Source organism: Drosophila hydei, unplaced genomic scaffold (genome assembly GCF_003285905.1).
Source record: "Drosophila hydei strain 15085-1641.00,03,60 unplaced genomic scaffold, DhydRS2 tig00000063-arrow-pilon, whole genome shotgun sequence".
In the NCBI taxonomy this organism is placed as follows: Eukaryota; Metazoa; Arthropoda; class Insecta; order Diptera; family Drosophilidae; genus Drosophila; species Drosophila hydei.
This window is the reverse complement of record NW_022045657.1, coordinates 246,509-272,600: the sequence shown is the minus strand read 5'-3', so window position 1 is coordinate 272,600 and position 26,092 is coordinate 246,509. Positions and strand designations below refer to the sequence as shown.

The 26,092-nt window shown below is 41.3% G+C and overlaps 2 protein-coding genes and 2 non-coding genes across 6 annotated transcripts in view; 2 read left to right on the top strand and 2 right to left on the bottom strand.

Moving 5' to 3' along the window:
* Nucleotides 1–18,029, bottom strand: part of LOC111604978 (nicotinamidase) — a 29,329-nt gene extending 11,300 nt beyond the window's left edge. The window contains exons 1-3 of one of the 3 annotated variants that reach the window (XM_023323264.2): nt 17,854–18,029; nt 1,664–1,853; nt 18–204 (exon numbers count right to left, since the gene is read on the bottom strand). In XM_023323264.2, the coding sequence (XP_023179032.2) occupies nt 18–204; nt 1,664–1,749 (273 nt within the window). In that variant the 5' untranslated portion in view covers nt 1,750–1,853; nt 17,854–18,029. Of the gene's footprint in view, nt 1–17; nt 205–1,663; nt 1,854–2,002; nt 2,083–17,853 lie in introns of those variants that run through there. The other 2 variants (XM_023323265.2, XM_023323263.2) reach the window with 2 other exon arrangements.
* Trnav-cac lies at nt 16,929–17,001 on the top strand. Its single transcript has one exon. It is a non-coding gene; the product is annotated as a tRNA-Val (tRNA).
* Nucleotides 17,195–17,267, top strand: Trnav-cac. Its single transcript has one exon. It is a non-coding gene; the product is annotated as a tRNA-Val (tRNA).
* A 482-nt stretch (nt 18,030–18,511) lies between the features above and the next one.
* On the bottom strand, nt 18,512–24,073 carry LOC111604981 (mucin-5AC). The gene is made up of 6 exons (XM_023323278.2): nt 24,019–24,073; nt 21,144–21,221; nt 19,596–21,081; nt 19,194–19,304; nt 18,821–19,133; nt 18,512–18,761 (listed from the first exon to the last, which is right to left on the bottom strand). The coding sequence occupies exons 1-6, from the start codon at nt 24,047–24,049 to the stop codon at nt 18,603–18,605; spliced, it is 2,178 nt and encodes a 725-aa protein (XP_023179046.2). The 5' UTR covers nt 24,050–24,073; the 3' UTR covers nt 18,512–18,602.
* Nucleotides 24,074–26,092: the final 2,019 nt, after the last annotated feature.

The window sequence follows — 26,092 nt, the reverse complement described above, 5'->3', positions numbered from 1 at the left end:
ATCAGAGCTTTGCTTACCGTTTTTATCCATTGATTCCAGCAAAATTTAAACTCCTCCCTATCGATGAAGCCATCTCCGTTCTTATCAAAGACAGCGAATATTTGCTCGAGGCGTTCGTGTGGCACATCGTAGATGTGGCCCTTGTCATTGCGGAACAGAGCACGGCAGATTAGCGTAAACTCAGCCAGATTCAGGCGGTCATCGCTGAGTGGGAGTCGCGTCCCAGCCAAGGTGAATCAGGCATGAAAATAAACGAGAGCGCAAGATAGAGACAGGTGGCAGATAGAAAATAAAGTTAGTTTCTAATATCAAAATCAAAATCAAATGAGAGCACCGGAGCAGCAGCTACATTGAGTCGGGCCATGGGAGACTACTGGGCGAATGGGCGTGGAAGAGGGCGTCTGATGTTTCCATAAGCTCGGCTGTAGCTGCCAGTTGGGGTTGTTTGTCATCTTGACTGACTAACAGTTGGTAGTTAAGCTTAAAGTTCCATTGAGATTTCACTTATTTATATCATACTTTTTGGGGCCCGCCCTGAGCAACAGCAGCTGCTTTCAATTTGTTTTGCGTTTAATTAAGGTAAAATTAATGCGATTACGTTTATTGATTTGCGCTTAAAATGAATGGCACCATAAAACTGTTGAAAATGTCAATTAGAATTAATTTATGCAACATTTACATTAATTTTTAATTCAACTTGTGCGTACATAAATTAACTTAGATTTCGCCCACAAACGCGTCGAACGCTTTTATTTATTTACTTTTATTTTTTTAATAATTAATACCGGCCGCAACCTTTGTTGACGCTGGTAATTCACTTAATTTTATTTATTTATTTTAATGATTCATAACTTTTTTCAGCTTAAGCATTTAATACGCAATTTTAACTGGAAATCGAATTAAATGCGAACTCAATACCAATTTGCTGCATCATTTCATAGGGCTCGAGTAGATGGGAGATAAATCAAGAGTTGTCTAGGCTGAGTTATACTTAATAGCTCTTATACTCAATATGCTTTTCAGTTATCTCACCTACCATCATAAATATTAAAATAAAAATTCAAGTTTCTCAAAACTTTTGATATATTTATAACTTATTTTTTTATTTTATTAATTTTAAGAAGTTATAAATAGTTGATTGATTAAAGAATTTTGCTGAAACTTTTGATATACATATATATTTATATATTTTTTTATTTTTGATTTTTTTTTAACTTTAAGAAATTATATATTGTTGATTAATTAAGGAGTTTTGCTGAGCTTAATAAAATATTCCTCTACTGTATGCATTCCACAGGGTATGCAAAAAGAATTATAGTTAAGGAACTTTACGCAACATGATGCAAAAAATGTATTAATTTTTTAAGACAATTAAAAAGCATTCACCAGGCAAAACGTAATGTTTATTAAATCAGTTAAAATAATTATAGACTTAGGCTGTATAACATAGCTCATATTATTAGCGTTATTTTCAATTTTCATTTATATTTTAAGTTAATTATTAATTATTTTATGTATTTTTATTTAGAATATTTTGATTGTTTTTCATATTTATTTTTATTCAATCACTTAATTATTTTATCACATTTAATATTTTTTTTTTAATTTTTTCTTTGTTTTTTTTGTAAATTTTTCGCCTGTTGTCTGTCTGTTTGATACGCACCCATCCTTGTCAAATGCCGTAAAGCAGGCGTCCATTGCTGAACCGTTCGAATCCTCGATGACAATTGGCGGTGTTGGTGAATCCATAACTGTGACAACGTTGCTAACGTGTCCAAGCAACAAACAACTGGAGCGCTCGGTGTGCGGGTTCTCTGAACTTGCCACTTAATGAAGCACGGAGACGAAGCCAACTGCAAGTTAAAGTGAAACCATCAATAATAACGCTAGCACAGACACACATATGCGCGCGCGCGCCACGCCCACTGCCCACTTCCCTTTGCCGGAATTCGTTGAGACTAATGTTTGGTGGATGGGTTAGTCTGGTGGTTTCCCGGCTTACCCGCTCAGTTTGAATGCCCGCTAGTTACTGAGCCACCGGCTGAGGCCCGCTCCGATGCTCGCCTTGCAATAGATTTATCGAATAAACAACGCTCCGCCCGCACCACCTGCACCACTCGCATTGTCATGACGACGACGTCATCTTGTGGTTTATTTTATTTATTTGATTTCACGCCCCACCCATTGCCAGAATCAGCCAAGCGAGAGCGGCTTTTGTGGCTGCGCCCGCAGCTATTACCTGGCGGCCTTTTTCCTAATCAAAAATTGCGCATTGTGTAAGCCTTTTGTGGTTGTTGTTTTCGTTATTGTTGTTCTTGCTGTTGCTTTTGTTGTGGAAACGTGAAAATGTGAAAACGCCTTTGCAGCAGTTGCCACAACAAAATGCCAAAAGCTGCAGCAAAGTTTTCAACTCGTAACCATAAAAAAAAACAGGAGAAAAAAACAAAATCAAGAAATGCGGGCGAATCCGGTGCAATTGCCAACGAACTGTGCGAAACGCGATATATGCGAATGGAGGCGATTTTAAACGCGTCGAAAGTACAGTTGCGCACACACACGTCATGGTTTTGGCCTGGTTTTTGATTGGCATAGGTTTCTTCTGCTTGCTGAAAGGAGCGCTCCACTCGTCGAGTTGAAATCAAGCTCTGACTAACAAGGCCAATTGTTGACATGTTGAGTGGGTTTCAGCTACTTCTTCGTCGACGAATGACAATGAGAATTTTGCCACTGAACAACTTGGTAATGATTAACTGCTTGCATACCTAACTATATGTGGCTACGTATTTACCTTCTCGAAGATTATAGCTAGCATAAGAGAGCTCTACTTGTAATGATTTGAATACCTATGATCATAACATAGTGACAATGATAATGATATGGACATCACTAATAATATTTGCTCTAGCAACTCGCGGCTTTCTTCTCCTTATGTAGGGATTCATAAATATCATAACGAAAGCGAGATATCCGCTCCAAGTTCAAGTGCTGCTCTTGCAAAAATGATTACCTCTTACTACAAAATTCAAATGACAACAATAATATTAATATGAATTTAAAATATAATTTAAAGTGAAAATCTGAGTACAATAAATAGTATAACTTGAAACTACCCACAGCATGCCACATTCAGTTAGCCGCCTTCGCTTCAGCTTCAGCCTAAGCTGTAGGCTGCGTAATCCTTCACTTTGCCGCCCCCGTTAACAATTGCCACTCTTGGGCTGCAGTCGCCAGCAGGTCGGCAACCAGAACAAAAGTATATAAGCCATAAAGCCATAGATTTCCATTTAACTTAAAGTCGTAGCAAAGCAAGCAGGCAGGCAGGCAGGCAGTCAAGCTCTAAGCCGGGCACTGTACATGTTGTGTCGACATATACGAACTAATGCGCAGCGAGCAATAAATTTAAATTTATATGGATGTTTACTTAATATTAAAGATTTATGCACAATATGTGGGCAAAGCAACTGCAGCAGCCCATTCATGCATATATATATAAATATAGGTGGAAAAGGTCTAATAAAATAAAAATATGGCACAGCAAATGTGACCGGCAATGGGGCCTGGTCATGATTTATGCCTGGGCATACAAACCAATTCCTGACCTATGATCCCTTAGCTCCGCCCCCTTCCGTTTTCTAGTCGCATGAATCAGCAGTAAAAATCTGTAAAAGGCCAGCCGCCACATAAAACCCATAAATGATTACTCAGTTAAGAGTCTTCTCTCCATTTTCTGGTTTTTGTACTTTAATATACTGGAAACTTGGCCGCAGATAAGTAAATAACAAATAACAAACAATTTTAAGGACGGCTTGAGTGTGGTCTTTATGCTGTTCGCGTTGTGCTACAATAAAAATGCGCATAATTTGCGCTGAGCTAAACAAAAGTTTCGCCCAAATAAACTTAAGTACAACTCCCCAAGGTGAAGGATGGATGGGATGGAGCGAGATGGCCTGTGGATTGGGTTTCCAGGCGCCACAACACTAATTGAAAACTATTTTTAGGCAACGGCCCCCTTTGCCCAGGCGGGGGGTTAATATGTAAATGGAGGATAACGCGAAATGCGCAAAACTTTTGCTGCCAAAACAATTTACGCGGCATTAAGCAAAACGCAAACGCAAACGCTCACCTTACCAGGCCCTCAACAACGAAGCTGCCTTTGCCAGCATATTTTTTTTTCGTGCGGGGCTTCCAATTGTTTTCGATTAAAGTTGTCGACGTCAAAGTCATTGACTAAATAAAAAGCATCATAAAAGTGAAAGCAGTTAGCCCCGACCCCAATCCCCTCGCCAATTCCCCCCAACCCTAGCCTCACCCGCATCAAACGGCAAAAAACTTTGACAATTTTAGCAAATAATGAAGCCCGCACGTGTCGAAATTGTTTGCTTCAGGTGAGACAGTCGAAAGGTGAGACCCGAGTTGGCACCCAAGAAGAACTTAATCCTGACTGCTTGACTGTGACTGAAGCTCCAAACTTTGACGGAATAAGAAACCTGAAAGACACTTTAAGCTCAACTTTCCACCAATCATTGGGGGCATTCGCATTATGAAAATTAAAAAAAAAAAACAAGAAAATGCGTGAGATTTGAGATAAGCCAAAGGCAAAGAGAATGTTTCTTGTCTTAAATCGAGCTTACAAAAAGTTGAAATTATCTTCTGAATACTGGAACATGAATGTTTTTGTGAAGAGGCTTATTGAAGCTACTGTCAAAGGCTTGAAATATTAGTACCGATGAGTTCTATGTTCTTTCTATAAAAGTATGTATTCAAAGAGTATTAAATATCGAAATCTTAGATGCTTATAAAATCTGCAATACATCACAATTCAAATAGCTTGGGATACAAAAGAAAGCAAGCGCAAACTATTTACATGCCAAAATGAAATGAGCCCAAACGGCCCAACCGTAGTTTCCTTTATATAATCACTGGAGCCAGCGTGTCGTCGAATCAGCCATAAACAAAAATCAGGGCTCCAAATCTTTGAAGAAATTTAGTGCCTACTCATCAAGCCTGTCGCAAAAACTGTTACTCAACGAAGACGAGGCGGAACGTGAACAGCTAAGCGCTGATGGTTGAACGCTGAACGCTGAACGCAGAACGCTGAAAGTCTTGCATAATTTGCCAGTTGGGGCACTGAAAAGTAAATTACCGCCTAAGACTTCCTGCTTTGCTGGATGGGGCCGCGTCAAAAGTGGCTTGTCAAGCCGGTGGGATCAGCTAATAAACCACGCAATGCACGCGGCCTGACTGACGGACTGGGGCACGAGCACGGGCACGGGTACGAACAGGAGCAAGAGCAGGAAACATCCGCTAAGTGGCACGGCGCATTTAAAAGCAAACGCCCCGAGGTCGTGCCACAGTTTTGTTAGGGTGCTTGGCTGTGTGGGCGTTGGGCCCGGTAGCGAAGCCAGCCATCAATTGAATTGCCAAAAAATTTAGCAGCTTCTGCTGAAGCAGAGCCCCAACCCAACGCCTATAAAAGCCTTTCAATTTTTTCGCTTTTTATACCCTCCTTGTGAGCATGCAGAAATGTTCATGAGGCTTGATCTATATAGCTATATATGTATATATATATATATATATATATATATTACTTTTTAATTAGAATAGATCAGTTGGTTCTTAAGGGGGATAGGGAATCGAACAGAAAATCTGCCGACATCTTAGCCGCAATTACAGCCAGCTCCTCTACTATGTTACTCAACCACTCGGAGGGATCGACGTACATTACTCAATCTGGGATAGCGTAATCATATGCAACCTCTTTATGCCACAGAACACTTTAAAGTCTGATGATAGGAAACTGTAGTCTGTAGTCTATGAAGACAACTTTTTGCCATATAATTGCAAGCGTATTCAGTTTTTGGCATACGGAATGTGTGGGCAAACCTTTTCTTCATTTTCGCATACATATTCTTTTTTTTTTTGGGGAGCCGTGTTCTTTGGGGCTTGCTTAATGCAGACACGTCAGCGGCAGGCAGGAGAGCAGCCGCTCAGGACGACATGGGCCAGACATTGATGGATACGCAGCGTGGAATGCCACGTCAGCAGCTCTGCCCGTGCCATAGCATTTGGCTTTTGGCTACATTCCACACACTTGCCATGTGGTCTGGCCATTAACAGTGCATCCCTGCTCCGCCCACACCCTTCACTTGCCCCGCCTGGCAGTAGGTGTCAGAGCTGTACCTTAGTTTGTCAGCCACTCAAGTGTGTGCTGGTGTGTGTGTGTATGTGTGTTTGTTGGCAGCTGCGTGCTGGCCTTTTATCACTTGTTAGTATCTAAAAATACGTGGCGCACATGCCGCCTTTCATTTCATTTCATTTTATTTTATTTGGTTTCATTTCGTTTCGTTTCATTTCTTTACCTGCCGCGCGCTTAAGCACAAAATGATAAATTGCCATTTTGACTGTAGTGCCGCCCAGCCTTTTCCCAAGCCTTTGAGCCAGGACCCTACCCCACCTTCAATCAACTGCGATGCCCCGCCTGCTTGACACGCGCCCTATCCTTTACCAGGCCGCGTGACCTCGGCGTGCTCAGCGCAGCGCTAAAAATGTGCGAAAAATCGAAAACTTCATGAAAATGAACTCGAATGCTGCACGCGCTATGGGCGCGGCTTGGACCAAAGCGGCTGCAAGCGACTAGAGATGGCCCCGTGCCAATCAGAAATCAGATCATAACGTATATGCGTCGTGTCGAAATTTGCTGTTTCGATCATATTAAGTCACGATAATGAGTATTTATGGCGCGCTCAGCAAGCCAATTGGCAATAGTCTCAACTCACGATTAAGTGGTGCTAAGTCAAGTTAATTTAGAATCGTGGTAAAATATGCTGATAAAATATCCTGATTAGTTACAATTTTATAATGTTAAGTCGTCAAGTCATGTCGACATCGTGCTGAAGCTGAAAGTTTTCTTTGTTCTCTCAATATGCATATACCTACGTTCTCACAATGTCATGTCGCATCGTGACACGCACGACACGGACTCAACTCAACTCAAGTGGAGTGCCATAGAAGCTATCGTCCGTGTCCTTTATCTGTATCTGGGCCCTGAGATATTGTTGGTTATTGCTGCGTAGCTTTGAAAAATGTCCGCGTTACGCGCCGCTGATGCTGACGCGCAGATAACACTAAAACAAACACACGCAGACACACACGCGCGCGCTCCCAAAGGCACACACACACATGCACCTAAACAAAATAAACACAGGCATGCACATGCAGCACAAGCTTTGTTTGTTATTTGTTGTTCTTGTTGGTTTATGCTGATCTTTTTTTGCTATTGCTGCTGCGTTGCCGTTTGTTGGGATACCGTGGTACTGACGATGTTGGAGAAATTGCCATAGATAAAGATAAAGGTAAGGCTACGTCAACTGACTGGGGTCAGCTGCTCAAAATAAGAGACGCCTCAGAGTGTCGCCTGCTGTGAAAGGCTTCTTTTTGCCACGAAAAGGTAAATTGAATATCGCCCATTCAGGAGCGACCTTTTTATTTGGCAGTCCATTGGGAGTTGTGCCCGGGCACACGTCAATGTGACATTAAAATGGTGTCACATAAAACCTGTTCTAAAAGGACGAACAACAGAAAGACCTAATGAAATGGTTAACATGCTGGGGTTTTAGAGCCCCATTAAACGTTACGATGTGTTGCATTTCAGATACTTCCCGTTATATGACATGATTGTCTAATAATTCATTAATTTTAAATATTCGCATAAAAAGTGGAAAGCAAATTAACTTTTAGATAGAATCAACACTTTTCATATTATATGTTTATTTTTTATATAGCTTTAATGGATTCTACCAAAAAATACGCAATGAAAATTCAGGCAAAATTGAGCTAAAACTACAGTTTAACTGAGATGTGAAGCAGTGAAAATATTATTACAAATTTAGTTTATTTTTATAAAACTACGTGAATATAAAGAAAACAATTGTAATAATGATTTAAATTATTTCTAAAGAAATTTTCGTTTTTATTTTTTAAAAAGTTAAGAAAAAAATTAATTAAAAATAAATTATAAATAAAATATATATATATATATGGATTATTTAAAATTTCTCAAAAACTAAAATATTTAAAAATAAATTAAAAATTTATTTCTGTCTCTCTCTCTCACACTATCACTCTCTCTCTCTCTCTCTCTCTCTCTCTCTCTCTCTCTCTCTCTCTCTCTCTCTCGGTCACTCTCTCCCTCTTTCTCTCTCTCTTATCTTTTCTTCTTCTAGAGCTCTACAACATTTTATCATTTCACACCAGCTGTCCGGCTATTAAAGACATTTACTTAACAGTCCGACATGTCCTGGCTTTATTCCAGATATGCCCGACGAGCAGCGTCAAAGTGCCAATTCTCATGGAATTACGCCATAAAAATCTTTTAGCATTACAACAGTCAGAAGCAAGATGCTTGCTACTAATCTGCCATTGCAGATTATACCCTCAAGTCAATTTGGGCCGCAACTCGAATGAGTGTGAGTGTGTTTGTTGTGGCCATCAGTGCAAACGGTGCAAAAGAGTCCAAAATAATAATAAAAAGGAAAACTTCAAATGGCAAATGGCAAATGGCGCACAACTTCATTTAAAAGGCATTACGGCAACACATTTGCCCCAATATCAACAACAGCAACAACAACAAGAGCCAACAACAGTTTGCACCTTTTTTTTGGCTTTAGCCAAAAGCAACGCCATAAACGTTGGCTCCATTAGCATTTTTTATGCATTAATGACAAGCCACAAAAATGGACACATCGTCATGCATATGAATGAAGCGACCATGTGTGTGTCTGTGTGTGAGAGTGAGTGTGTAAGTGTGTGTGACAATAGACACTAAGCCTTAACACACTGTGCAGTAAAAGGGGACTCTCACACACACACACACGACAAAAAGAAAATGAGGAGGAGAAACCGAAACTCGAAATGATTTTGACAAACTGCGCCTGACTGTCGCTAGATGGCGCTATTGTTGATAAGCGCTCCCAATTGCGGATGTTTTGAATAATCGATGCTTCCTGTGTGTGGAGGTGTGCATATGAGTGTATGTGTCTGTGTGTGCGAGCAAGTCTATTTACCTTCTCTCTATGAACAGCATACTTTTTGGCGCCGCGTTGATTTTCAATTTGCAGCGCGCTGGGATAATTCATATGCAAACATTTCTCGCTGGCTGCACATTTTTATTTGCCAATTAAAATTTGCCGCAGGCCATGCCATAAACCCCCTGCCTTCCAGCAGTTGCAGCAAATTGCAGCGCATTTAAATATAAATTGTATGCATTTGTTTGCATTTTTTGTTGTAATTTTTGCCATATTTGCTCCGCAATCGTTGCACCTGCCATGGGCCAATTGCACTGTGTTGCATTTAAATTGCACATTGAACTCTGACATTTTGATATCGCGCTCGCACACACACAAACACACATATCGATGCCGTTAGGATAAAGGTAGCTGGCTGCAATAGAGTAAGGCGAACAGGCAGTCGGCACAATTTATTGGCAAAATATGCAGCTGAAACGAATCGTAGCTAAATGTAAACGAAATGCTAGTCAGCATACGGTTAAGAATGGTAACTATACCCAGCTGCTAACTCAATCAGCCCTTAACTCCCTGCCATGCCATGCCTGCCCTGCCCTGCCCTGCGATGTTCTGTCCTGTCCTGTCCTGTTCTGTCGTCTGCTGGCTCGTTGCACGTGTTGTTAGTTTACGTTATTGATTGCATCATGAATTATTGAAAGATTGCAAGCAAATGGCAGCAAACGAGCCGCCACGCCGTTGCATAGATGCAGGTCATGCAATACCAAATGTTTCAGAAATCGTAAACTTCTGAATTTCAACAGCAACCCGCATGGGAGAATCAAATGGGAACGAAACCTGCTACAATAGTTTCAATAGACTATCGACTTTCCACTGGGCAGATATCCAATTAGCAAATCACTATCAAAACCTTTCACAAATATGTCAGATGAACATGGAATTTAATGCCAATTAGTCTTCATATTGTATCCAATGTATGGCTGCACAGATAGAGCGCTGTACTAGAGCATTCCAGGAGCTACTTTTTTCTTAGTTTTACATTTCAAATAAAAAAGTCTGGCTACAATCGATATAAGTGAAAAACATATAAGATAAAAAGATTTTCATTGCGAACAAAAGAAGTAACAAAACTGAACTGAACTGATGCAAGTCATGCAAATACCAGAGTGTTCCAAAAAAGGAAATCTCACAAACTGTATATATTCGCTGAAGGTAAGGTAGTGCGATACATATAAGATTTATTTTCACACATGACTGAGGTTCTTTGCTACATTGCATAACAATGATTTATATGCTGTCATATGTTGAAAATGCACTAAAAATTTAAAGCAGAAATAAATTTATAACAAGTGCACCGGATGCATACAGAATTGCTGAAGAGTTCACAGAAATTCAAGCTTAATGCAAGCACAAGCCAAAAAACTACGAAATGTGAATGGACAAATTCCAGAGAAAGATGGCTCTCAGAAGCTACACACGCACACTTAAAGCACACTTCTGCCAAAAATAGAACGAACAGTAAATGCAGGTCATGCTTTGTTCGGATTCACCTTTTTGGTTAAAAGCCTGCACGCAATTTGTTGGCAATTCAGGATGTGCTTTAAATTTTGCATAGCATAGACACATGAATAGGGTCAAATAAATTAAGTAGCTTAGCCGTAAGACAAAAGGATCCGAAATGCGTAAGCTCCAGCCCTAAACTAAACAGCAACAGCAACAGCAACAACTCTGGGTCAAGGCGTTCCAATCAATTCAAACTAAGCCAGTCCAAAGCAGCTGAATAAAAATGAAAGCTAGATAAGCCGCAGCCCGAAAATGAGAGCGAACCAAAAGTAAACAAAAAGGGAGATAAATACAAGCCTAAAACTAAACTAACAATAAGTTTGGGGATGGCATCAGCAGCAGCAGCAGATTGATTGATTGATTTAAATTAAAGACATTAGGCGGCTGGCCGTCTAATTGAATCGATCAAGAACTCCGGGAGCTGGGCACAATTGTAAATTGCTTTATAGCGATGCCTGCAGCCTGACTACACTTCATCGTAATGTCATTTCAAGCCGGGACACTTCATATAACATCCTGTCGTCGTATTTTATGACACAAACAGGCGGCGCCCTGTGCCCAGGGGAGTGCGGGTTATAGGTAGCTAAATAAACCAACAAATCAATTTGCCAGGTGCCTAGGCCCCAAAGCCCCCGCTTCCACAGTTACTCATCCCACGACTCAACTGAAGCCAGTAGCTCGTATCTGGACGGTACGTTTAGCTTTATTTCACTCTTGGTTGAGATTTATGAGCCAAGGGCGCGTTAGCCGGTAAAATAAAAAGAGGAAGAATAGCAGCAGCAGCAGCAGCAGCAGCAGAAAAAAATGCGGAGGAAAAACAACACAGCAAATTGTTTTTGCTCAGCCGGCGCCGAAAGTTGCGCCTTGGGCCTGGAACTGCGACTGAGCATGAGAACGTACATAAGGAGGAGAGGGGGAGAGTGGGTTAGGGCTACTCCACTCTTTAGACTAGCAGGCTCTCGTCGCTCGGCTCTGGCTTGACCAGTCAGCATTTATTATTTATAATAGTCGCCGGGCTTTGCTTTTTGCTTGCCATTTAGTTTGCTTTGGCAACCTTTTTTAATAGATGACAGGCACACCCATCCAAGCACCCAGCCGCCCACGCACAGCACACAGTGAGACATTGCCGGCCATCCGGCAAGCAGTTTGTGCCACATTCAATTGCTCGACCGGGCTTGCTCTTGTTGTAGTTGTTGCTATTGCTGTTGTTGCCTATCAGTAAACATTTTATTGTCACACACTTGGCACAAATGGGTCGCTGGACGAGCTGCTCGGGCAACAACAGCAGCTCATAGATCTAGACTCCTCTATACGGCAATCACAGCACAAAACAGTCAACAACAGCACGTGTTGTTGTTATGGCCATCGATACCCTTTCGACAGGTTTTATGGCATCTCAATAAAGCTAGTCAAGTATATAGAGTAGAAAGAGATAGCTGAGCATATATGCATATATATAGAGAGAGAGAGAGGGGAGCAACGAATAAAGCTGAAGTCTAGCTCTACTATTGAAGTTTATGTTAAAAGTGTTTAAAAACTAACTTCAAACATAGTTAACAGTCACATAGTTAACAGTCACAAAGATAGTCTATAGACTGTCTACTGTTTAAGCTTCAAAGAAAATCTTCAGAAAACGAAAGTATACAAAAAATATTAAGTATACGTAAATATAAATAGCAAGCTAAACTTGTTATTAGTAATAATAACATAATAATAATATTAAAATATCATAATACCATAACAAGTATGATCATGAACATGCTGGTTATCGTCATTATCATTATCTTCATTATCATATGTGCTCTTCACTTCATCTCTCGATTGGCCAAGTCTCAAACTTGACTCCTATTGAATATGAATTTATTTGTAAAGTGTATTAAAATGTCGACTTTGTGTAGTCCACATTTATGCCAATCTGGTTATTTCTTCGACGCTCTCGGATATTTTTTTCTTACTCTTTTTGCAACCGTTGTAATTTTGTGCTGAGTTTCTTTCGTGTTGCCTTTTGCTTTTTATAGTCCGTTAAGCCTTTTTGGTCTTTTGACTTATTGGTTTTGTGCTGCTGCTGCCATGGAGAGCGCAAAGAGAGAGAGAGAGAGCGAGAAAGAGAAAGGGAGAAAGTAATGGAACGAGTGTGATAGAGGAGGTCGGATTGGCAAAGTACCCCCATTCTGTGCTCATCGCTGGGTCTTGCCCATAACGCAACAACGAATGGCATGCGTTTAAGCGAGCTCAGTTGCAGTCGCCGTTGGTCGTCCTGTTTGTCCAGCTCGAAACACCCATGGGGCGGCGACTGTTTGGCATGTTCACTTGCCCTGGCCTTGTATCCTTCTGTATGCTGTTTGTTTACAAACGGGCTATGCACACACACACACACACACACAGGCAGACATGTACACATACTATGGTCAAAGATAAAGCAGAGTATACAACAGAGGGGCGTCCTATACATCCAAAGTTACACAGCGCCCACGCACAGATGCACGCATCCACGCGTAAAGGTCGCTGCGTAGGCGTTGTAGTCTGTTGCACAAAGCCAAGGCGCCGCCAATTGCAACAAGCTAAAATATCCGGTTACAGTTATATGGCATCAAGAGCAGCTCTTAAGTACCCGTTCGTTCAGCTGGTATCGCGTTTAAATTGATATAAATGCAGAAACATTTTAGTTGAGGGATCTGATTTCTTCAACTCAATTCGCATTGGCTTGAGCAATTGATTTAATGCTCACGCTTCAAGCAGAAACTTAAGCAGGCAAATAAATGAATACTTAAATTGTAAGTTAAATTAAAGCATAATAGAAAAGGGAAAATGGCAATAAAAGAAAAACAGTTTGAGCTTTGTTTTTATCTCATCGGCCCTTCTGGCTTGAAGCATAAGTTCCCAGTGTGGATAGCTCGATTAAATATTTCCTTCTACATTTCTGCTGCGTATTCAGAACTGGTTGCTAAGGCGACTACATTTTCTTCACTTAGTATCAATCGTCCCTTGGATGTTAGCTTAAGATAAAAAGCATTCAACTCTTGCTCAAAGGCACAGTGCCAGCGCCTGTTGGACGAGCGCTTGTAAAATTGTTTTTAATTATTTATACACGCTTGTTAGACTTAATTCATAATCAAATGGCAAATCTTATTGAAAATGTTAATGGCTAAATTTTGCAAAAATCTTTTGCTTTTGAAATACATTTATTGTAAATAGTATCACTTCTGTTTAGTCTCAATGTACATAACACACAAAATGCGAGATTTCCTGACTTCTCTTTCTCTGTCTCACTCATTTTTGCTTTAAAGCATTTCTGCTTTTGCAAATCTAATGTTAGCTCATCTGTATTTTATGCCCGGAACTCAATATAAATGAGCATTTAGGACGTACGAGGCGCAGAGTTCAAAAACTTCTCATGAAGTATACATATTATTAATCAGAACAACTAGCTAAGTCTCCCAGTCTCTGTCTGTCTGCCCATAAACCAGTAACTTTAAGCTTAAAAACTTTTAATTCAATTCATTTATGCCTTCACCCCTTTAGTGAGCCCGATGCACAGGTGGATACTGCATGTATCAAATAACTAATTTAAATGTACACATAACTTTTCCTTAGTAATATTATACGAAGCAATAAAAAATTTAAAAAAGACTTTTCGACCCGTTCTCAAGTTTCTCTTTGTTTTAATGTGCTGTTAATTAAGGGAATTGCTCAATAATTTTGATACGAAGCTCTATAAAGAATTCATTAGCTGCACACTTGAGTTTCGGGTTGAACTTGTGCTGCTGCTGCTGTTGTTGCTGTTGCTTGGGGACGCCCCGCATTTGCGAATTTCAACTTTGCAGCTGGGCAGCCCCAAGTCGATTAAAGCGCCTTCCAAGCAATTATTGTAAGTTTTTCGTTTCCATCTGTTTTCGGTTTCACTTTAAGTGCCGCCGCGTTGTTTTCAATTAAATGAACACCCCGAGTCGACTCGAGTCGGGTGGAGAGAGAGCGAGAGCGAGAGCGAGCTGACCTCTCAGCCACCCCGTGAACCGTAACCCACAATCCGCAATCCGCAAAACCCATGCACAAAGGGCGAGCTGGGAGCAAGAGTGAGCGCGTGGCTGTTACACGCCCCAATCGTTGCTTTCATTATTACACAGCTCGCAAATACAAACAACGATGAAAATTGTTGCCGCAATATTGAAAATGCGGCGGTATTTGGTTTGGATTGGATCCCTTCGGCCGCTCCACCCCTCTGGCCAAGCGCACGCTGCTACCAAAAGTAGCTGCTGCCATGCACGGCCCACAAATTGAGCAACAAACCCTTGGCAACAACAGCAACAGCAGCAACACCAACAGTAACAACAACGACAATCGGCAGCAGATTAAGTTCATGCCATGTTGCAGTTACAGTTACAGATTTTCGCCATTTGCCTGACTTTATTTTTGTTTTCTTTTTTTTTTTCTCATATTCATTTTTGCACATTTGCTGTGCTGTAGCCCAAAACAAATGTTGCCCGCAACCGATTTTCACTATATACACACACACACTCACACACGCACCCCTAGAGCCCCTTGACTTCAAAGCTGCCCCCTAGCTACAAACTACGCCCCATTTGAAACACCCTTTGCGAGTCGCTTTTCCGTTCATTCCTTTTCAGGATCATTGGCAGCGGCTAACGGGGTATTTGCTGTGTGTGTGTCGTTTGGCGAAAATATGTCACAGCATTTGTTACACATTTTCGGGTCAATTTTTTATTGCATCCTACATAAGCCAGGCCAGGCCAGGCCACGCCATGCCAACTCCCACTCGTGATTCTTGCTCCCAGCTGTTGACTACAGCCCCTTGCCACGCTATTCCCCGCTTCTAGCGCTTCACATATGTCGTTGACACTAGCTTGTCTTTTTTTTCAATTAAAACGCGCTCGACTGTAAAATCGTAAACAGTTTTGGCTTGACCCTCTCCCTGACCCTCGCTGTGATTACAACAAACAAAGAAACGTGCAAATTAACTGCAAATTAATTATGCACAACAAACGACGCGCTCGGCCATCCCCTACCCCCTCGCTCACACAAAGCTATGCCAGCTGCCCCTTAATTGTTGCTATAATTGTTCTGACCCCAGCATGAGCCCCCTAGTAGCCGCGCCCAGTCACGATTGTGTGCTTCATCAGCATAGACTCGAGTCGACTGCGACTGGCGCTGCTCAAGGGCGGGGGCAGGGGCAGGAGCCAGGGCTGCTTATAGGCGTTGTCCAAAAGCCGTGCCAAACAATGTGCGGCTGCGGCAACGGCGGCGACGGCGGTGGTCTCGGTCCGCTTTGCAAATGTCGACCGCAAATTAATTTACAACGTAAACTGCAAAATTGAAAATTATGTTGTAATTACTCAATTCTGACATTTTTCCCATTGACCCAAATTTATGGGGCCATGCCAGAGCAGCAGCAACAACAACAACAACAAGTAATCTCTGGATTGCCGAAGATTAAATACCTTTGCATGTTTGCTGTAAGATTCCATTGCTAATCTCCATGCACGAAAATAATTTTTGATTTCAAAATATAATGTTGACAGAATAATCGCATTTTGCAATCTCAACTTAAGATTTATAATTCGATATCGCAATAAGTCACTGATAAAGACTTCATCAACATTTATATTTTTTGATTAAAAAAGTCTTCATATTTATTATACATACAGAATGCAATGTCTCCTGGTTACTGTATAAATCTATACTACTCTCGGTTATTAAGGTATACAGCGATTCAACAGCTAACTCAACATTCACATCCATTGCTAGCATATCCCTGGCCAGGACTCTGTCTCCGTGCTCGTCTCCAGCTCCTTCTCTTCGCTGAACCTTTGTGCCAATTTAAATGCGTAATTATAACGAGTGCGAGCAGTTAGAGAGCGTTCTTGGCCTGCATATTAATTGTGTGCCAGGGGCTGGCGAAAAGTTGGCGAGGGGAATAGCCAAATCTATGCAGGCCAGCACAGACAATAGGAATTTTAATTAAGGATCAGCATGGGCAAATTTATTTAAAGGTGTGCAGTAACGGGGCAGGTTTTGGGGGTGGTGTTGGTAGGGGGACCTTGTACTTGTTGTAACTTGACTTGGTAATCTGTGTGCATGTTTCAGGCATTTCTCAACTTTAGCGAATGCCTTGAATGCTTCATGTGCCCTCGGTGCCAATTGAGCAGCAATTGAATGTAGGGCTGCCTGGCAAGTTGCCAATTAGTTGTGGGAGTGCCAAGAGTTTGGCAAACTCCGCAGTGAGACACAATCTATAGATTGAGCTATGGCCACAGTGATACAGTTATTTGCTTGGCTGCCAAAGTGTCGGCAATACATGAAGTGCATTGAGCCAACGGATCACAAGTTGTTTCCGTAGTGTAGCGGTTATCACGTGTGCTTCACACGCACAAGGTCCCCGGTTCGAACCCGGGCGGGAACAGATCAATACCATTTTTTTTTCTCTCTAGTTTTAACACTAATATAAATATATATAACTTTTGCATATTTTGAATTGTATAGTACTTACATTTTTTTGGAAAGTATTTCTTTTACAAAATTGTGAGTTACTATTAATAATATCATACTACGTCTGTTGTAAAGCTTGAGCTACCCTAATTCGATCGTGTTCATCGGTTTCCGTAGTGTAGCGGTTATCACGTGTGCTTCACACGCACAAGGTCCCCGGTTCGAACCCGGGCGGGAACAAAACTACTTTTTACTTTATTAAGTAAAAAATTTAAAAATTTTTCTAAATAACTATCGGTATTCTATCTTATTATTTTCTTATTAGTAATAATTTAAAAAACTTTTTTGTATAACTTATACTTAGGTATAATCAAATGTCCGACCCGCTACATAAACGCGCACAACTCACTAGGAAATCGCCTCAAAAAGCTTGACTGAAACTTAACAGTAACAAAAAGCTTTAATGTGTGAGAGCTTTTATGTTAACATTAAGCACAAAAGTTTAAATGCTTCTGGCAAAGCAGCTGCAAGTCAAGTTTACATTTCATGATTTACGCTTACTATTGCAACATAGCTTAGAAAATGAATCAACAAAAATAGTTTGTTTTATCAATATTTATAATATGGAAAAGGCTTTTATTGCATTTGATAATTATTATTATTCATGACCTTTACTGACCCACACAAACCAAAATAATGATTGAGAAAAAGAGACCAATAGCTGTTATCTATCTCTCTCTCTCTCTCTCTCTCTCTCTCTCTGGCTCTCTGTATCAGTATCAGCTTTATTAGAGGGGGTTTTTTTAACTGAGAGTTCTTGACTTACCACGCGTTTTATGCACGGAAAGCTTTCTACAAACAAAACGTAAAAGCTTTTTCTTACACACTGCCGGCAATACCAAAAACAAAACACAGCCTGACTTATCAGCGTTATACACAAATTAATTTTGGTATCTGCTGCTTTCCGTTTATCTCATTTCAAGAGTCCAATATTCTTATCAATGGATTTTCGCAAAATTCATTGAGGAATTCACAAGAAAAGCGCGCGCATATTGCCGGCAAACGCACGAAACAAGTCGCTGACGCGTCCGTCAGCTGTGATAACTTTGGGAGAACTGAAAACAAAATCGGGGAGCGATTGAACTTGTTCCAAACATCCCTCCACTACCTACTGCTACCATTAGTCACAGCTGGTATTGTTTATTTACATTGCGAATGAGTTTGACGAAATAATAACAATGATCTTCGAGTCCCCTGATGCAAATAAACAACTTTGTGAAATACTTGAAATAAACTAAAATTTGATATTACATAGGCGATATAGGAATACTTTTCAGAAGTTCCCCTTCTGGTCTCTTCCCGCGATAACAGACTTTGCAAAGTTTTAAAAAATTCATTTTTTATTTTGTCGTTTAACATTAAATAATTTAAGTAACAAATGCTATACACAACAACGCGTAATGTGGTATAAGAATTGTGCCTGTTGAGGAAATTCATAAATATAGTATAAACAGCGACAGGGAGAGAGACTAGCGCGTACATAAACCTAGCTAGAGTTACAACTAAGGCGTCCGCCTAGTCCCGCGTATGATCGCGTATCCAGTCCAGATACTCTGTGACCCGTGTGTAGACACCTGGATAGCCAGGTTCGCCGCACTTGTTGCCAAAGGAGACTACGCCCAGTTGCACCCAGTGCGAGTCGTAACGCATCATCAGTGGACCGCCAGAGTCGCCCTGTGAAAAGATTAGACTTATTAGCTTGGGAAACTCCTCGAAACATTGGCGCAGCCTACTTGACACGCATCAACTCCGCCGTCGGAGTAGCCAGCACATAAAAAGTTCTCATTGATAGGTTGGAAGTAGCTGCGATCGCAGTCCTCGTTCCGCCAGATGGGCAGCTCTGCCTGCCGCTGGCTGGTGGACTCCTTGCCTCCATAGTAGGTGGTGCCCCAGCCCACGACGGTAGCCCGGCGGCCAGGCAAACGTTCCTTGGGCGGCATGCGACCGCCTCGCGGTAGACAAACGGGTATCACATACTTGGACTTACGCACGGGCTTGTCCAGCACAAGTATTGCTATGTCATTGTAGAAGCCAATGCGAGAGAAACTGAGAAGAATCAGGTAAGCAATAAGTGAGCTACCCCTTAAGAGACTTGACGGCACTTACCGTTCGTGTGTGCGCACTTCCTTAACGGCAAAGGTCACCGGATCGGAGGGCTCGGCATCTGTGGACAGATCGATGTCGCCTAAGCGTACGGTAAACTGACGTGCTGCAAATCTGAAAGATAAAAAGAAAGGTCAATCGATTTGGCATGAAAGGTTATCTTAATGCATTGGCAACTCAACTCATTGATGTCATCTTTTCTAATTTAAATTTGTTTTCGACTTGAGAATGCGCTTTCAAAGCTCAATGCGCTAGAACTAAAAAGCTTTTACAAGTGGAAATCCTGTATGTGCTTTTGAAGCCCTATCTCCCAGTAGTCAAAAGCTACATCATATAATACTAAAAGCGCAAAGCTTAATGATCCTTTAAATCAAGCCCCAAAGATCTTCTGAAACGATCACTTACGGCTTTTGTCTGGAGTCCCTGGTACAATGTGCCGCAGTCAAAATATATTTGGAGCCAATGAGCGAGCCTCCGCACCAGAACTCCGTGCGCTTGGGACCGTGCAAGAAGATGGCGGCCATCCAGGGCCACTGTCCATTGGGCGCTTCCACGCCACCTACAATGCGACCCGTCGAGTACTCCTGCTGGCCGCACTCATCCGGATCCACGATGTTGTTGGCTATCTCGTCCAGATCCTCTGGCTCCAGAGGCGGCTCTGTAGTGGTGCTGGTCGTGGTTGTCGGTGGTTTCTTTTGAGGAATGAGAACTAGACCTGAGGTGGGTCGTGCCGTGGGTCGCAGTGTGGTGCGCAGAGTGGTGCGCTTGGTGGGCGCCAATGTGGTGGTGCTTGCGGGCGCTCTGGTAGTCAGCTTCAGGGGACGCTGCGTCGTCAGCACTGTGGAGCTCGCTGCGGCAGTTGCAGATACGGGACAACAAACGCCCGGTACAAAGAGGCTCTTGAAACAGAGCGACTCCCGCAGGCTGCTCAAATTGAGGAGCAGAGCGGGACAGCTGCTCAGATCCTCGCAGCGGCCCGGCCTACCGCTGGGCGTCTTGCAATAGTTCTCCACATCCTTCGCAGTGCCCGCATCCTCACTGGCCAAAGCCAGTTGATCTAGAGGACGTAGCGTGCTGCTGCTGTAGCTGCTTGAGCTCGCGCTCGAGATAGTGGTGGTGGTGCGCGGCGTTGTGGGTATTTTGATCTTCTGTTGTGATTGTGGTGTAGCCTGGTTCGGCTCCTCGTTGGGCTTCTTCAGCTTCTGCTTGTTTTTGTTCTTCTTGCGCTTCTTCTTCTGCTGCTGCTTCGCCTCCTTGTTCTCCACAAACATGGGCTTCGCTGGAGGTTGCTCCGCCTGTCCAATGCGCTTCGTGGCGACTTGTATGGCGCTCAAATTGGCTGGCTTGCCCGCTGGCAGCAAACTGTTGGCGGAGAGCGTAGTGCTTGATGTGTCCAAAATCTTACCGGAGATGCCAGGCATGGACTCAGCTTTGCCTAGGGATAATGCAGTTGTGGAATCACTCAGTTCCGTAGAACTGGTGCTGGTGCTGATGCTGAGGCTAGTGGTGGTGGCAGTGGTGGTGGTGCTGCTGTCTTCATCATTGTTGTTGCTACTGCCGTTCTCCGCTTTGCTCTCCTGGCTACCGCGCGTCATATCCACGAGTATGTGGCCAACGTGATTGAGCGCGCCCAGCGTCTCGGAGATGCGGTGAAAGGTGGACGGGGAAAGCAAACGTGGCAGAGACTCATTGCTGCTGTCGCCGTTGCTGGCCGCACTTTGCTCCTCATCGCTGTCATAGTATTCACTCGAGCCCTCGATATCATCGTCGTCATTCTCACTGGCATTGCTGCTGCTACTGCCGCTGCTAGCTGAATAGGAACTGTACTCCAAGTCCTCGGCCAGCTGGCGGCCCAGCCGCTTGTCGTGCAGATGCGGCTGAAAGAAAGACGCTGCCTTAATGGTTAAAGTTATGAATGTCCGTGGTAACCAAATTGCACAGTAAATCACTTACCATCGTTTGTCAAGTGCTGCGGCTGCTCATCGTCCTCGGCGGGAACTTGTGCCTGCGCCCAGATGCCAGTTCCAAGCGCTGTAAGCATAGCATCAGAAAATATATTAATTAAGTTCACAATAGTCGAATTAGACTTGAACTCAGTCACTAAATATTTATACATATTAAAAATATTTTTTTCCTTTTAAGTTGTTCATTTCTACATTTTCAATTTGAGGGCGTCGTCAATCAATCAAACTATAAATGGTGATCTTTCATAATAAATAAAATACTCAGTTGTTATAAAGTAATATATAAATTCTTTCCGCTCATTCTGCCAGATTTCTGGTATTTATCTTTGATATTCAATCAATCAATCAACACAACAACTTTCAGACCTCAGATAAACTCACGATAAGACTCTGATCCGCAGATGTTCGATATGAAATGCTTTCAAACACTTTCTGACTAACTGACCTAAGGCACAATCCATACTGAAAACTTATGCAAAAGCTCTTTCAAGTTGGGTAATGTCTCAAATTGGCATTACGCATCTGAAGTGCTGCAAAAAATGAGAAAGTATGCCGCTTGTGTCTCTCGCTCGCTGTATAGTCGTATAACCGTTAACCATGCCTGTCCGGCCCTGCTCGCTGTGCTGGCCATGCATATCCGCATGTAGCTCTTCAACTGAAGCGTTTAATGTTTATTTAGTTGTCTGTGACATAATCGCAGTTCGCATTGGTTACGCGCCCGCCAAATGACTTGCAATTTGCTTATTTCTTTGGGCAGAGCTCCCAAGGGTTCCTCTTAAGTAGCTCATTTTGCATATGTGCTGAAGCCGCAGCTCAAGGTCGCTGAAAGATTTCTCCAACTCGAGGTTAATCTCTGGGATCTGGCGAAACACATTGGGCTGTTATAGTTTGGCTCAAAATTGTTTTTGTATTTTTTTTTTTTATTTATTTTTTGTTGTGCGCCTCTCATTAACATTTTTCGAGGTGTGCACTGCAACTTTGTCACTTTCACTTGGGAATAAAATTGCTCATACCAATGCCAAAATGTTTTTTGTAGTCGATTTTGTTTTATTTATTTTTTTAATTTTCTGGCTGAGTCAAAAAAAAAAAAAATTGGCCAATTATACGAAAAGGCTTTTTGGCCCGCATATAGAAATAATTTCTGCTGAAAAGTGAATGCCCCCAGACACAATCGAACTTTTGTTAATACAAAAAAATACTTAAAGTACTTGAGCACTTTGTGTGCTCCACTTGGGGTTTTTCTTACAATGAATATTCAGAGCATGTCAAGTTTTTTTATTCACTAGACTGAACATTGTTTAAGAATTTTTGATTTTTATTTTAATTTTATTTAAGCATGTTAATTAATAATTAAATATATAAATAAATATTTTTGCAAAAAATATATGTGAAAAATTAAATAATTAAAACAAATAAATATTTTTTTGAAGAATATGTGACAAAGTAAAAATTATATAAAATCAACAATAAGATATTTAAATTGCCTTAATATATAATATATATTGCATCTAATCAGACAAAGCTATAAACGGATTTTTTATGCCAAAAATAAATGAAGAAATAAATTTCAGTCATTTTTTAAGGTAAGAAATCAGCTGAATAAGAAATTTATATATTAAATTTCTTTATATATATAGGTGCATTCATATTCTTTTAAGCAAAATAAAAACCTCTGCTCAGCTTAACCAAATCAAATGGCAAAATGTAAGGAAAAATCCAAGCAACAATCAAGCAGCTGTTTCTATTATTATTTTTCTTCAATGCCAATGAAAGTGAAAATCCCGGCTAACCGGCTGGGGAAACTGAAAATAGTTAGCGTAGCGGGGAAAAATTTGCAATTGAGCAACGGCCACAGCGCGATGCGACAATAAAAAAGACACAACGAACACGAACACGAAAAAAAAATTAAAAAGCAGCTGCAATAACTTCCGAAGCGACAGATAAATATAACATTAAATTGTAGACAAGAAACCCGAATTGCTGGAGTTTGGCTTTGTGCAGCGAGCGATGACAGCAACTTTTTACTATTTTTTAGCTTCTTCTGCTTTTTGTCTTTATAAAAATGTAAGTAGTTGCATAATATGTTTGGGTAGGCCGAGCGGTTGTTGCGGTAATACCGAAAAGGCACTAACTGCCAGGCAATGCACAAATCGTTTCTCGCTATCTCTTTCTTTCTCTCCCTCTCCGACTATCTCTGTCACTCACTTTCTGTATCTGGCAAATGTTAATTTGTAACCACGACTTTTTTATGCAGTAGCTGAGTCAATTTGATTGGCCTTGGACACCTGTGTGTGTATGTGTGCAATTTGCATTTGGGCAACTCGTTTTTGTGACGTCACTTGGCGGAAGATTTTGCCAAAGAAAGTTACAGACTTAGTCACGTTTTGTTGTTGTTGTCGTGTCATGTCTTGCTGTAAAATGCGCATTATGTCGTTTTTCCTGGCTCATTAATTTGAAGACAACAAAAAATGAAATAACATAAAACGAGCGACAACAAAGCGATCGACTTGAACTTGAGTTTAGGGTTTCACTTTTACAATACACCCCATGAAGCTTTGCGAGAGATGCATAAAGCTAACTATCAATTTCGATCTCTTTTGGCTGTTGAAATAGGTCTGAGCCGCACTGCCGATTTTTTTAATGGATCTGAACTCAATTCAATTCGCTGGCCGCTTGGCATCCGTTCCACATTCAAGTTCGTTGCCTAAGTCTTTTGTTTTTGGGCTGCACAAATAAACATTTGTGTTATATTTTTGATTTGGGGCAACAAGCACATAAAATAACACTCACGCACGTTCATTAAATATTACAAAATATATATGTGTGAAGGAAAATAGTATTGCGCTGCGCTTTCGTATACCCACCTAGGCACAACAGATATGCACTCAAATGCATTTTGGTTTCGTGGAGTAAACAAGAGTTTCGACTTAGCTTTTATTTCATTTGCAATAATATTTGAGTTTATTTTGGAATTTCGTTGGATTTGTATCGTTATTTAACACGACTTAACGAAACCGCCACCGTTGACGCACTTAACGAAACTACGCTCGCTCCACTGAAAATGAAAGTGTTAAGCGCGGTGTTAAAATGACTTTTTCTATATATAAATATTTATATATATATTTTTTGTTAAGAAATTTGCGCGCTTTTATTATTATTATTAGCCGCTTGCTGCTTATGAGCTGTTAATTGTCTCGTGTTATTGCTTGAATTTTGTAATTTTTGTTGTTACTTATTTCGTTTGTTTATTTTGCGAATTGCATAAATGAATTTCACTTCGAAAAGCACACACAACTTTTCGCTGATTTTTTCACTTAAATTCAGTTGAATTTTTGGCTTTTTATTTATTACAATTGATTTGATTTAGCTAGAGTTGTTGCGCCTGCACCGCGGCTGCTTCCGTGTGCCGTTGCTGCCCGCGTTCGACTGAAACTGAAACTGAAACTGCAAAAGACAAAACGATACAACAGCCACAGCAGCAGCAACAACAGCAGCTTCTACGGCAGGCAACACAATAAAAGCGCCTCAAGTCGCGCTCGCAGACAGCTTTAGCTTTGGCTTTGTCGTTGGAGAGGCCGCGGGGCAGCGGGACAGCGAGACCCGGGTACTGGCCTCTCTCGCCTCTTTCGTTTTGCTTTTATGCATAGAGTGCGGAGTAAGACCACGAAGGTAATGCCGCAATGTACTGGGTTTTTACTTTCTTTCGGTGTCGGCGCGCATTGCATTGATGGATCGCTTCGGCGAGCATGCTGTGCTTTAAATTCTGTAATTAACTGAGGCTTAACAAAAAAAAAAGCCGAAAACAAAACGGAAAAAATAAACAAATACCTGCAGCTGCTGTCACCCCACCTCATTCTGTGCACCTTCAAAGCAAACCCCAATGAACCCGCCTCCAGCATTAGCGCACTTCAGGTAATACCCAACATATTTAGTCAAAAACAATTTTTTGCGCAACCTTCGCTGTTTTTTGTTTTTTTTTTCTTTCTGTTATATTTGTTGTAGTTGCTGGAAATTAGTGTCTGGCCATCGACTATTGAGAGTGCGCGTTCAATGTTGTTTCGGATGATTCACGCATTTTGCTAGTTGGTTTCCCCCGGCAACCGTTTTTGGCCTACTTAAAATGCGAATCGATTATGCAGCTACGTTTTTCTGTCAAACAAATTAAAAAAGGTCGAAATACTAGAGTTTTTTGTTTAGCTCTTGTTCAATACAGTTCGGTGGAGCAGTGAAAAACCCAAATGATTTGCTGTTTCGGTTTTTTTAAAGTGAAATCCTTGACATGTCTATCTTCAAAAGTTGTAAAAGAAGCACAATGATTGATAAGCACTTTTTATGCCCTAATTATGGAATTGGTATGAGTTACTAGCTTTCAATATTAATATTTAATATCAAGCCACACATACAAAACGAGACCCAGTATAGACCAAAGCAAGAGCTTATCTCTTAACGTACTCCAAAATATAACGTCTCATAAAAGTGTATAAGCAGCAATGTCTGAAAAGAAATGTAGATCAACCAACACAAAAGACTTAGGACACAAACGTCCTAATTGCATTCAATTCTTTGAAAGTTAGAGACTGACCAGACCGAAAGCTCTGACATAGTAACACTCGGCCTCCGGCTATATACATTTCTCAAGCCCATCTGTGTCATCTTGTGCGAAGGAGTATGTGTACTGCTGCCGCGTCATTAACGACCGTGAAAACCAAAAGTATGGAGCGTGTGACCAACATAATTAATTTGGTATTCATACTCATTCTGTGCCCCAAGCTGTGCGCCAACTGCAAAAGTTAGAAAACATTTTTTTTATTATTATTTTTACACTATTGTTCGCCAGCTGTTGACACCTTTCAGGGCAAAAGCAACAAAGGCCATAAAACTATAATGGCAGCATGTAACAAAAACGTTGTAGCAACTACATGAAAAGAAAACAGCTAA

Bases quoted from the DNA above. Each gene is read 5' to 3' on its own strand.
- LOC111604981 (XM_023323278.2), bottom strand. From the start codon at position 24,049: ATGCATTTGAGTGCATATCTGTTGTGCCTAG. The intron at 21,222-24,018 runs GTGGGTATACGA...CTATGCTTACAG, and splicing joins TGCATATCTGTTGTGCCTAG to CGCTTGGAACTGGCATCTGG. The intron at 21,082-21,143 runs GTAAGTGATTTA...CCATTAAGGCAG, and splicing joins GCAGCACTTGACAAACGATG to CGTCTTTCTTTCAGCCGCAT.